The 14,235-nt window shown below is 41.9% G+C and overlaps 1 protein-coding gene across 3 annotated transcripts in view; it reads left to right on the plus strand.

Annotated features, from left to right (window-relative positions):
* Nucleotides 1-14,235, plus strand: part of cacnb4a (calcium channel, voltage-dependent, beta 4a subunit) — a 311,056-nt gene that overhangs the window by 258,279 nt on the left and 38,542 nt on the right. For all 3 annotated transcript variants that reach the window (XM_063048561.1, XM_063048563.1, XM_063048564.1), the window contains exons 8-9: nucleotides 3,379-3,437; nucleotides 5,985-6,094. In XM_063048561.1, coding sequence (XP_062904631.1) covers nucleotides 3,379-3,437; nucleotides 5,985-6,094 — 169 coding nt within the window. The remainder of the gene's footprint in view (nucleotides 1-3,378; nucleotides 3,438-5,984; nucleotides 6,095-14,235) is intronic.

A 14,235-nucleotide genomic window follows, 5' to 3' on the forward strand; every position in this document is an offset into this window, starting at 1 on the left:
GTTTCTATTGAATGGGAACATGGCTGTGGGGGGGAAAATGGTTCCGGGTCCCTGGAGCAGGAAGACAACAGCACAACCTGCTCAGCCATAGTTCCACCACTGCACAGTAACATCTCATGGGTTTGTATCAGTTAGATGATTTGATGTGGTATCTAATAAGAATAAATATTCAGTTAGTAACACCAATATATATAAATGGGCCATTGCCTTGTTTTAAATGACCCTGTAGAAATTAAAATCATTTGAACTGAGCCTCAGTCCACTACTTGTGAATGTATCTGGAAGAGTGCCAAAATGGGCTACTTTGGGATAACAAACAGACTCACATTTCACTGGTAATTGCAACTGATGGTTTGAACAGAACTAATTTGTAAATGTGCCTTGGGGTCATTCTGACCCTCTAACGCACTGCAATCTTATTGACATTTAACACAAATTACAGTGGCCTGACCCCGTTTATTTGCTTCAGCACATTTCACATTGAATTGAACATGATTTTTCAACATTTAACGTCACAAAGGCCGTACATTTTAGATTTCATTCTGAGACTGGATGCCAGTGGTGCCATTTGAAATTTTGGCTTGTAATAGAATATGAACGAACCAAAGCAGGAATTAGCCACCTGGATTCTTCAGCCACTGCATTTGATTATCGCTGACCTTCTGCCTCTCTATCCTTTCCCCAAATCCCCTATTTTCTTCCCAAGTCCATTTGAGAAAGACCAAGGAATTGAAACCTTCGGGAAACTGGTGTAGAAGAACAGATACTCAGGGACTTCTGCAGGTGCTGGATATCTTGAGCAACACACCCAAAATGATGGAGGAATTCAACAAGTCAGGCAGCTCCTCTGGAGGGAGATAAGCAGCCGATGTTTCACACCGAGATCTGTCATCAGATGCTCCTCCATAATCATTCCCTCCACAGATGCAGCCTGACCTGCTGAGTTCCTCCATCAGTTTGTGTGCATTATGGAAGAACAGATAATGCCTGCTGTAGATGACCCATGGTCATATTGAACAGTGGGGCAGGTCTGAGGGACAAAGTACTTCTATTTTCAAATGTACTTATCCTGCCTGGATAAGCGAGCGGGTGGCAGGGTGGAGATACAGTACGGCTCTGCCAAATGAGGTGTAAGGCGCTCCTTCTTTCCGCTAGCCCACAGGTCACCCTTGGACAAGATGTAGCATCTGCTTAGACCCCCCTTCCCCCTGATCAGGGTCACATGAAGCCATGGGATCAGGTGGTGGACGGCTGTGTGAGCAGCTGGTGCATATCACAAATCCTGGTTACGTGACCACTGACACCAGGCAGACAAACTCTGAAGAGTATTCATAATGGCTGGGGTCACCTGTCTTGTGACTCGGCCCTGAAGAAGGCAATGGCAAACCACTTCTGTGAAAAATATTGTCAAGAACAATCATGGTCATGGAAAGACCATGGTCACCCACGTCGTGCGTCACAGCACATAATGATGATGATGACTTTAAATTGATTGGAGGAAGGTGTAAGGGGAATGTCAGAGGTATTTTTGTTTACAGAGAGTGGTGGGTGCATGGAACACCCTGCCATGGGCGGTGGTGGAGGCAGATACATTATGGGCATTGAAGAAACTCTTAGATAGGCACCTAGATGACAGAAAATGGAGGGCCATGTGGAAGAAAGGATTAGATCGATATTAGAGTAGATTACATGGTCGGCACAACATAGTGGGCCGAAGGGCCTGTGCTATGTTGAAACGCTTTATCTTCTATTTTCAATATTGTACAATTATTTTTAAAAGCCTACCACCCCGTGCCCTGTACCATCTGAACCATGATTTCCATGATCTGTTGTAACCCAGAATGAATAGATAGATCGATAAAAGTTCTAATATACGACTTACTTTTGAATTATTATTTGTAGTCCTATCGTGTACACTGTTTTTTTTAAACCGTTCTTCATTCATTGGTTAAGTGAATACAATGAAATTGCTATACAAGAGTAAAGATGAAGGCTAAAAGCACTTGGAAGAGTAATCTGCCCTATTGCTTCAGAGCTATGGTTCATTAGAGAATTGGAACGATCTCGTGTGTATTGGAACTAAGAGTTTCTAGTGCTGGGGTTAGGGGGGGAATTAAGTATAAGATTGTTATGAATAAATCAGTAAGGAATCTAGGAGAAACTAAATTACCAAGAAAGTGTTTGGAAAGTGGCCAACTCCATGCTGTATCTCTCTGTGATCGGGGATCTACAGACCCCTTGATTAATAGTTTTGATCCACAGCATAAAATAGGTTGGGAACCTCCAATATAAATAAATTCTCAACCAATTCAAGTCTGCCAATTTTAATATTCACTTACTGTCGTGGCATGAGCAAAGTCACTGGGCGACACTGAAGCTAGTTGACAAAGAAGGGTTTATTTCACGAGATACCCTTGGAAGAAGAAGCTTGTTTGACTCAATATTACATGGCCTTTTATATGCTAAAAGTCAAAGGTAACAGCAGGACAATCCTATAGCTATAATGTATCTACAATGCTTCCTTTGAGTTACATATGGTTTACAAACACCTCCTTCTTCGCACCCACACTCCAGACACCCAAAGTGAATGTTAATCCTCATTGACTCCAGACTGCATGCATGCCTCTAAGTTTTATGTGGAGTGTTCCTTTGTTTGCGATTGACCCCAACCTGCAGCTCCAGGAAGCCCATTGTTCTGAGATGCCTTTTAAATTCAATCTGCAATCCACATCCGGATCTGAAGAATGGCTGCTGTTGAAATTAATATTTGCTATTATACCCTAGGTGAACTAAAATAACAGGCAATTAGAACATCACCTACATATTTCTCAAGTAACACACACTCCTGACTGTGAAATGCATTGTTTTTCCTTCAAAATTAATGTCTTTAAATATTGGAATATCCTTCAATAACAAGTGGAAATGCGTTTGAATCTCTTCAAGAAGACACCTCATCATCACCTTCTAGAGGGCATTGCAGCACACACAAAATGCTGGAGGAACTCAGCAGGCCAGGCAGCGACAATGGAAAAGAGTACACATTGTCTATTTATTCTTTTCCATAGATAATGCCCGACCTGCTCAGTTCCTCCAGCATTTTGAACGTCTGCAGATTTTCTCGTGTTTGTGATCTAGAGGGCATTTATGGATAGGGAATAAATATGGGCCTTAATATCCACAACCCCTAAATGAATACAAAGCTATCCAGGATTATGGTTAACCAATTTAGTTCCCATGCTTGCATAAATTTATTTTGTTACAATAAAGTTAGTTATACTTTAAGGAAGCCGCAAACACGAGTATAGGAATTCCCCGTTTAATTCCATGGAATTCACATTGCTCTGTACACTTCCTTTTCCATCTTGTCTTCTTGCACAGGTGACAGACATGATGCAGAAAGCACTCTTTGATTTCCTGAAACATCGGTTTGATGGAAGGTAAGCACAATCCTTACCCACATTTACTTTTCAGGTCGTGCTATTTGTTATTTGACCTTGTGAATTAAAAAAAAACAGATTATAAAGTTGTGCAGTGTCTATGAGTAAATATCCATTAGACCATAAGATATAGAAGCAGAATTACCCCATTTGGCCCATCAGGTCTCTGCCATTTCGTCATGACTGATCCATTCTCCCTCTCAGCCGCAATCTCCTGCCTTCTTCCTGTAACCCTTCATGCTGTGACGAATCAAGGATTTATCAATATTTGCCTTAACTATACCCAATGATCTGGTCACCACAGCTGCCTATGGCAACGAATTCCACAGATTCACCATTCTCTGTCAGAAGAAATTCCTCCTCATCTCCATTCCCCTCTGGTCTTAGACCTTCCCACCATCAGAAATATCCTCCTCACATCCACTTTATCAAGCCCTTTCAATATTAGATGGGTTTCATTGAGATCCCTCCTCATTCTTTGAATATCATTGAATTATTTATTTTAAAAGATAAAAGGGAGTGTTTTTTACAGCTTGAGTATTTCTGTAATGCACAATATTTGTAAAGAAAACAATGTATCAGAGTCATAGAAAACTACAGCACAGGAACAGGCCCTTTGGCCCATCTAGCCCATGCCAAACCATTTAAACTGTCTACTCAAATTAGCCCTCCATACCCCTACCATCCATGCATCTATCCAAACTTCTTTTAAACGTTGAAATTGAGTTCACATGCACCACTTGCGCTGGCAGCTCGGTCCATACTCTCACAACCCTCTGAGTGAAGAGGTTCCCCCTTATATTCCCCTTAAACTTTTCACCTTTCATCCTTTGACTCATGGCCTCCAGTTATAGTCCCACCCAACCTCAGTGGAAAAAGCCTGCTTGCACTTAATCTATCGATACCCCTCATAATTTTGAATGCCTCTTTCAAATCTCCTCTCAACCTTTTGCGTTCTAAGGAATAAAGTTCTAACCTATTCAATTTTTCCTCATAACTCGGGTCCCCCAGTAGTGACAACATCCTTGTAGAGAGAAATCCTGCCATTCTGAAATAAAAGTATATCAATGATTATCAGGCATCTGTAAGAGAATAGGAAATTAAAGAACTCTAACAATTGTGTAGAGGAGCCAAGGGTCTATGCTTTAGCTTATTCTAACTTGCAGCTTATGATGCCGGATTGATAGATAAATTAAATGGCTATGGCAATTCATACATGAGTAATCAGCAGACACAATCTGGACCCGTAATCTAGAGCAAAAATGAATTGCTGGAGGAACTCAGCGGGTCATGCAGCATCTGAGGAGGGAAATGTTTTGGGTTGATACCCTTCATTTGGAATGAAAGAAAAGGGGGACATAGCCAGTCTATAGAGGGGAGGGAGTAAGAGCTGGCAGCAACAGGTGGATCCAGATGAAGCAGTGGGCGGCATGGTAGTGTAGTGGTGAGCACAACGCTTTACAGTACAAGTGACCTGGGTTCAATTCCTGCCTCTGCCTGTAAGAAGGTTGTACGATTGTACGTCCTCCCCGTGACCTCATGGGTTTCCTCTGGGTGCTCTGGTTTCCTCCCACTGTTCAAAGACGTACTGAATAGTAGGTTAATTGGTCATTGTAAATTGTCCCATGATTAGTATAGGATTAAATCGGGAGATTGCTAGGCGATGTGGCTCGGAGGGCTGGAAAGGCCTACTCGACGCTGTATATCATAAGATAAAATTAAAAAATAAAAATGACCAGATGGAGTTGGGAAGAGTGTAAATCAGCCTCAGAGGCTGGGAGGTGATAGGCAGAAACTACAAAGAGCTGCATATGATGGAATCTAAAAGGAAGTGATGTGGAGCGTGAAAGCGGGAGAGGGAAAGGGCTGAGTGTGAGGAGTGTGTGGATAAGGGGCAGAAAGAGTGGGTGGAGCAGAGGAAAGAAGCAGGGAGACTGGAGTCTGGGGGGTTGAGGTTGGGTGTTGGAGGACCTGGGTAGATCAAGAAGAGATATAAAAGGATAGAGGGGAATCAGGTGACCCGGAACTGGAGAATTCAATGTTCATGCCATTGGGTTGCAGATGATCTAGGGGAATACAAGGTGCTGTTCCTCTAGCTTAACCCTCACTCAGGTGATGGAGGAGGTTGAGGACAGTCTGGTCATTGTGGGTATGGGGAGGGCTGGCAACTAGGAACTCAAGACTAGGGTGAGCAGTGAGCAAAGCTGTTGCCTAGTCTGCGTTCAGTCTCACCAATACTGAGGAGGCATATCAACAGCAGTAACCAAGGATTGGAGGAGAGCCATGCGAGTCTCTGCCTCTCCTGGAAGCAACATTGAAGGGTGTGGATGGTGTTGAGGGAGGAGGTGTAGGAACAGGGGATGCAGAGGGAAGTGCCTGGGGTGGAGTGGGGATGTGCAAAGCAGGGAGTCACAGGGAGAATTGTCCCTGCAGAAAGCGGAGACGGGTGGGGAGGGGAAGATGTGTCTGGTGGTGGGACCACATTGTAGCTAGTGGAAGTGTTGAAGAGCAGGCTGAATGGGTATTGCTTGCCTTTCTTCGTTACAGGATATCAATTACCCGGGTGACAGCAGATATATCCCTAGCCAAACGATCGGTTCTAAATAATCCCAGCAAGAGGACGATAATGGAGCGGTCCAATACACGGTCAAGTATAGGTATGGCTTGAACTTATCTTTCTCCTGACGGAAGGTTAATGTTTAATTTTTCAGTTGTTTTCAAATACCCTTCGGCAATTGTATCATCGGATATTATAAATTGAAGCTAATTTTTGCCCAATGCAATTGCTTCTTTCAATTACCTTTTTAAAATATATACTTGTATTCCAGCTAATATAATTTTTTTTTAGGATTAAACAATGTGAGAATCAAGTTCAAGTTTAGGTTTATTGTCATCTGACGGTACATGTAAACAACCAAACAAAACAATGTTCCTCCGGACCACAGTGGGGCCACAATATATGTATCATTCACAGCACCTAAAATAAAATATTACCACAAATAAATTAATAAAATATAATTCAAAATGCATGTGAAGTGTGCATTACAGATAAACAGTAAACCCTTGACTGTTCTAGTGAACAGACCACTGTGATGGCAGGGTATTCGTTAATCTCAAGCTGAGGGAAGAAGCTGTTACCCAGTCTAGTCCTGCCACTCCTGTACCTCCTTCCTGGGTCAAAGAGATTGTGGGATGGGTGGTAGGGATCCTCAACCATGCTTCGGCCCCTTCATATGCACACCTATCACAAGTAGAGGGGAGAAAGAGCCTGGTGATACTCTCGATGATTTTTACAATCCTCTATCAGGTCATGCCTTGCAGCCTCTGTATCACACATCCAGAATGGATCCGGGTATGTGTCTGCCAAGGAACTTTGTGCTCTTCACTCTCTCCATTGCAGTGCCATTGATGTGCAATGGAGAGTGGTCGAGCTGCGCCTCCATGAAGTCCACAGTCATCTCTTTTGTCTTGTCCACGTTGAAACTCAGGTTGTTGTTCTCGCACCTTTTGCCGAGCCTCTCTCTCTCCTCTCTGTATTCTGAATCATCACTGTTGCCGATGAGGTCACTGTTTCATCAGTAAACTTGATGATGCTATTTGAGCTGGATCTAGCAATGCAGTCGTGAGTCAGCAGCTGACAGAACACACAGCCCTGGGGGGGGGGGGCGTTGGCAAGGGGGTGCCAGTACTCAGCATGATGCAGCTTGAGTTGTTGCTGCCAACTCGGATTGACTGGAGTCTTTCCATCAAGAAGTTCAAGATTCAGCTGGGGGGGGGGCTGTTGAGTCCCAATGAAGACCATTTACCCACCAGTTTCTGAGCGATGACGATGTTAAACGCTGAGTTGGTCAATGAACAACATCCTGGTGTACAAGGAGTGGTTTTTTAGGTGGGAGGGCTGAGGCTACGGACTGAGTTGTAGGAAAGGGTCCAATGCAGCCCAATGAAGGTGGAATTTTATTCGATCCATTACCAGCCACTCAAAGAACTTCATACTTGTTGAGATCAGTGCCAACGGACAGTAATCGTTTAGGACTCTTACTTTCGCTTTCCTGGATGTCGGAATGATGGTGACTGCTTTGAAACGTGCAGTGGACTATTGCAAAGAGATTTAAGACATTTGTTAAGCTGAGCCGTAGAATCCCTCAGCAACTGACCATGTATGATATCTGGCCCCGCAGATTTGCATGAATTTACCATGGCTGGGATCCTCCTCACCTTAGCTGCGGCCAGACAGGGTGCCCTTGCCTCAAAGGGAGAGGGGGCTTTCCTCGATGGCTCATCACTCATTGCATCAAATCATGCACAGAAGATATTCAGCCCATCAGGAATGATGGCGTCGCCTTCACGGATACACAGGGTGGATTTGTAATCTGTTATGGTTTTTACATATATCACTGAGGCTGTCTACAAGAAGGGTCAGAGCCGTCTCTATTTCCTGAGGAGACTGAGATCCTTTAACATCTGCCGGACGATGCTGAGGATGTTCTACGAGTCTGTGGTGGCCAGTGCGATCATGTTTGCTGTTGTGTGCTGGGGCAGCAGGCTGAGGGTAGCAGATACCAACAAAATCAACAAACTCATTCGTAAGGCCAGTGATGTTGTGGGGATGGAACTGGACTCTCTGACGGTGGTGTCTGAAAAGAGGATGCTGTCCAAGTTGCATGCCATCTTGTCAATGTCTCCCATCCACTACATAGTGTACTGGTTGGGCACAGGAGTACATTCAGCCAGAGACTCATTCCACCGAGATGCAACACAGTGTGTCATAGGAAGTCATTCCTGCCTGTGGCCATCAAACTTTACAACTCCTCCCTTGGAGGGTCAGACACCCTGAGCCAATAGGCTGGTCCTGGACTTATTTCCTGGCATAATTTACATATTACTATTTAATTATTTATGGTTTTATTACTATTTAATTATTTATGGTGTAACTGTAAAGAAAACCAATTTCCCCCGGGATCAATAAAGTATGACTATGACTACTATGACTACTATTGTCACCTGCATCATGTGTTCTTGGTGTAACAAAGGTTTCTGTCAATTTTCTGTGTGTATACTTGCTTTGACTTCATCAGAATCAGGTTTAATTTCAGCGGCATATGTTATAAAATGTGTTGTTTTGCAGCAGCAGTACAGTGCACTACATAATAAAAAATATAAATCACTATATGAAATAATATATGTATATAAAATGTGCAAAACAGAGAAAAAGAAAAAAATAGTGAAGTAGTTTACATTGGTTCATGATGGAGGGGAAGAAGCTGTTCCTCAAATGATGAGTGTCCTGTGTGTGTCTTCAGGCTCCTGTATCTCCTCCTTGATGCCTGAGCACTTGGCCCCACTACCTCCAGAGGTACTAGGAAAAATCACTGTTACCTTAGCTTGTTATCCCATCGTTTCACATGAACATCAATGGCAAAACCTGGCCAATTCACACAAAATGCTGGTCAGGCAGCATCTATGGAAATAAATAAACAGTTGATGTGTTGGGCCGAGACACTTCTTCAAGACTGGAAAGGAAGGGGGAAGGTCAGAATAGTAAGCGGGGAAAGGGGAGGACAAGCTTGAAGGTGATAGGTGAAACCTGGTTAGTGGGGAGGTGGGATGGAGACGGATGAAGGGAGAAGCTGGGAGGTGATGAGTGGAAAAATCAAAGGGCTGGAGATGAAAGAATCTGATAGGTGATGGGATCCGGGAAGATTTTCAGACTGAGACAGGTAGACTGATACAACCCTCTTACCTCTTCTCCTCATCTGGTGCCCCTCCTCCTTCCCCTTCTTCTCGTATTATTACTTGTATTATTTAAGTGGATGCCTGATTAGCTGTAATGATGGGGTCCTAGTTTTGAGAATGTTACTTCTCGCAGTGTCGGTCAGCTGAGCCACCGATACTCTTTTGGAATTAGTATGCTGTTTCAACCTCAGAGTCTGTTTTTCCTTTGCACTTGTTTTCCAATATTGCTAGTGCACATCTTGACAATAGCAGAATGTAAAATATAGTATTGCAGTTAGTGTTACAGAGGAAGTGCAGAGCAGGTAGATAAATAAGGTACAAGGGCCATGATTGAGAGATCAAGAGGTTTGCTCAATAGTCTTCTAACAGTGGGTTCGAAGCTATTCTTAAGCTAGTGGTGCATGTTTTCAAGCTTTTGTTTCCCTGATGGAAGGGGAGAGAAGGGAAAATGAACAGGGTGGGAGGAACCTTTAATCATTGTTGGCTGCTTTCCCAAAGCAGCGGGAGAGGAGAACAGAGTCAATGGAGGGGAGGATTTTTTTCTCTGAAGGACTGAGTTGTATCACAGCTCTGCAATTTCTTGCAGTCTTGGCAGAGCAGTCACCATATCATACTGTGAAATGAGGTGTCAAAGCAATGCCACAGGAAAGGTAACGATGATAGAGCTACCAGCAATAAGCATCCTTACAGAAAGAAGTCAACACACAAATATTAATTCATTTACTGTACCACAGGAAATATACCACAGATAGAACTGACGAATCAGCATATAGGAGAGTGAAAATCTGGCCAAGCGATGCCACAAAAGCGACTTCTCACTCAGTGTCAGCAAAACCAAAGAGCTGATTATTGACTACAGGTGTAGAATCTATAAGCATAAGCCAGTCCTCATCAGGGGATCAGCCATGCAGGGAGTCAGCCACTTTAAATTTGTTGGTGTTATAATTTCGGAGGATTTGTCCTGGGTTCAGCATGTAACTGTCACGACATAGAAGGCATGGCAATGCCTCTACTTTCTTAGAAGTTTGCACAGATTCACCATGTCATCTAAAACTTAGAGTATACTGACTGATTGCAACGTGGTCTGGTATGGGAACACAAGTGTAAAGTGGGAAAGCAGCCAACATGATTAACGGTTCCTCCCACCCTGTTCTTGTCAAATTTCTTCTGAAAATCCAAATAAACAACATCCACTGACTCTCCTTTGTCTATCCTGCTTTTTATTTCCTCAAAGAAGTCCAACAGATTTATCAGGCAAGACTACTTTTTATGGAACCATGATAACGTTGCCCTACTTTATCATGTGCCGTCAAGTACCTCAAAATCTGATCCATAATAATAGACTCCAACATGCTTCCAACCACTAAAGTTGGGCTAACTGGCCTATAATTCCCTTTCTTTTGCCCCCCTCCCTTCTTAACAAGTGGAGTGACACTCCCAATATTTCAGTCCTCTGGAACCATTCCAAGATCTAGTAATTCTTGAAAGATATTATTAATGCCTCCATAATCTCTTCATCTTCCTCTTTCAAAACCCTTAGTACTCTTTTAGAAACTACAACTTCCCTTTTTACTCTTCCCTGAGCAGTCCATTTATTTTGGTCTGCCCGACATGCTCTTCATATGTGACCTACTTCGTTGTATTTTCTGCAAGTTTTGCCTTTAAACCTGCATTTGTTTGATGTATGTGAGCCCCTGCCACAATGGTAATGCAATTTGTTTGGCCAAGCCAGTTTCTGTTTAGACACAGCAATTTTATTCATGCTCACTTTAATTCCTGACTGTAACTAAATTGCATCTCAGTCTGGGGTTTCCATTGGAACAGCAATTTCAACTGCTCTTTTGAATGTAAGTTGTGCTTCAGTTAAGAGACATTTTTGAATGCTTTCTTTTAAGATTCCACAAATTAAACAATCTCTAAATGCATCATTATGCCTATTAACAAACTTGACAATGCTCAATCTCTTCAGTTCAGCTATGTACACTGAAATGGACTCCCCTTCTTTTTGATTCTGCATATGAAGCCTAAAGCCTTCTGCAGTCAGCAATGACTTTGGTTTTAAGTGTTCCTGCATTGCTTTTACTATAGTAGCAAAACTCATTTCTGATGGTTTGGTTGGGGCAGTCAAACTTTCAAGTAAACTGGATGCCTTTAAACCCAATGAATTCAGCAAAATTGGCACTTACTTCTCATTGGCTATTCGATTTGCTTCAAAGTACTGTTCCATTAGTTCAGTATACATGATCCAATTACCCACTGTGTAATCAAACTCGTCAATCCTTCCACTGTAACCACTCACTTCTGATTTTTATTAATGATTATTATCACCCGGTACCCACTCTTTATGAACACTGCATTCTTCTGTTTACCGCATTTTTTTTAACTCAACATCTCTGACATGCTGGGCTGCGTTTTTTACTTACCGTGTTGTTTTAGTTCAAACGTCTCACTATGCTTTTGAGGAGGTATTTTTAAAATGAATCCTAGATAGTTACCAGTAACTATCTGTTACTGTTGGGCACATGGCCAAGTGGTTAAGGCGTTCGTCTAGAGATCTGAAGGTCGTTAGTTCGAGCCTCAGCTGTGGCAGCGTGTTTGTGTCCTAGAGCAAGGCACTTAACCACACATTGCTCTAGTGTCTGTGCGAGGAGTGGTGCCCCACACAGACTTCCAATCTGCGCCTTGTAAGGCATAAAAATTCCTGACGCAGTCCTCTCATGGTCTGAGTCGACATTCCCACCCTCCCCTCCCCAACTATCCAAGATTCATTTTAAAAATACCTCCTCGAAATATTATGTTTTGTAACTTCAAAGCATTAAACCATTTCAAAGAAAGTCATGGGAGTTTGAAAACACAGGTCTAACTTCGAGTTTAATTTAAGTGAGGTGCACACGTATCATGTGGTAGCATGTTGACATATACAATTCAAGTATTTTTACATTTAACCCGCAATGAATTATTTAAACGAACAAGAATGCTTAATCAAACAATATTCAGTATATATACAAGATTACTCAAATATTACTCAAATATTAAATACCCAACACTTGTCTTATATTCATATGGTCTAATGTAAAGATCTCCCCACCAGTGAGCACATCTACATGGATCGCTGTTGCAGGAAAGTAGCACCCATCCTAGGGGACCCTCACCACCCAGGCAATGCTCTCTTCTCACTACTACCATCAGGAGGGAGGTACAGAAACCTCAGGGCTCACTTCACCAGGTTCAGAAATAGTCATTACCCCTCAATCATCAGGCTCTTGAACCAAAGGGGATAATTTTACTCACCTGAACACTAAACTGATTCCACAACCAATGGACTCACTTTTAACTCGTGTTCTCGTTAACTCGTGGTATTTTTTGCCTATTTATTGTTATTATGTTTGTTTTTTTCTCAGCTCAACCTGGTAAAACCTGAGGTATGGGCATAGCCAAGCACACTCATTTCTTAATTGCTAGGAACTTTTGGGCTATTCTAGTGGTGTTTAGTATTGTGGCTTTCTGAAGGTTTAAAGTACATAGGTATTGCTGTGTAGCCCTAATTGTTTAATGCTTCTGGGTAGTGCCTTTGGGATGATACCAGTTGTAGATATTACTATCAGGACAATGTTTACCTTGTTCATGTTCCAAAGTCTTTCAATTTCCTCCTTTACTTCAGAATAATTCAGCATAATTTATCATTATTATTTCTTTCCTTTTTGTATTTGCAGTTTGTTGTCTTTTGAACGTTGGTTGTTTGTCTGTCTCTGTCATGTGTGATTTTTATTCTATTATGTTTCTATTTACTGTGAATGCCTGTAAGAAAATGAATCTCAAGGTAGTATATAGTGCTACATATGTACTTCGATAATAAATTTACTTAGAACTTTTTGAACTTTGAACTACCAACTATACTGTATATCCTTACAGAATGTAGACAATGCTCAAATACCAATTCTTGTTACGATAGTTTATCGAAATTTGTACTACTCATTTGTACTACTTTATGAAAGGCTCTTACATAAGTCACAAAGTTAATTTTAAATAATGAACAAACCTATATTCTAAATTTATCGACTATTAGCTATTTGCATATATAAAATAATTCCATTAACCTTACTGTAGGATCTATGTATCTGTTTTCTATCCACGTTGTATTTTGTATCGCACACTTATTATTGTAGCTAGTCACATGAGTGGGGCATGGTAAAAGCAAAGAGTTTCGTTACATATTCATGCTTTGTCTTTAGTTGGTTAGGTCAGTTAGAGTTAGAGACAGCCGGATGTGATATCTTTTTGTTGACCCCTTAACTTTACTTAATTCTATTTAAATTTGCTTAGTTACATTTAATGTCACTAGTTTTAGTTTCATTTGTTTATCACTTCAAGATTCTTTTGCTAGTTGTTTAATAAAGGACAGAATCTATTTTTTGACTTTGAATTATTTTTGGATTGGATCTGAAAGCACATCATACCCCATGCTTGGTCTCTAATGGAAGAGTTGGTTTGTTCGAGTAGCTGCTATAATATTACACAATTCCAAAACAGATACAATTCCAAGATCTAAATAAACATGAATTTATACATTTTTACATATATTAATTTCTTTAGCCATCTCACTATACCTCTATCGCAAAACTTGTGATATCTCATCCACTGTAGCAACATTATCTGAATTAACTAAATGGAATTTGTTACAATACGTCCTGCCAAGCTTCACACCTTCCATCTTATCAGTGGATACCTCCAGTACCTCATCATTGTTACGTGCCGTTGTTACATGGGTGATCATGGCCTCTACGACTGTGATTGTCCTTGGCAAATTTTTCGACAGGATTGGCTTGCATTTCCACCTTCTGGGGGCAGTGTCTTTGCAAGACAGGAATCCCAACCATTATCAATGCTTCCAACCCTGATTGGGTGGAGGGGCTAAGCAGGTACTACAAATTGCCCAAAGGTGACCTGCAGGCTAGTAGAGGGAAGGGGTGCCTTGCACCTCCTTTGGTAGAGACTTATCTCCACACCACCAGGGTTCCCAGCTGCTTGGAGGTAGTAATTTTTGTTTTGAGTCGGGTGGTCC

This window comes from Mobula hypostoma, chromosome 5 (assembly GCF_963921235.1).
Source record: "Mobula hypostoma chromosome 5, sMobHyp1.1, whole genome shotgun sequence".
Classification (NCBI taxonomy): domain Eukaryota; kingdom Metazoa; phylum Chordata; class Chondrichthyes; order Myliobatiformes; family Myliobatidae; genus Mobula; species Mobula hypostoma.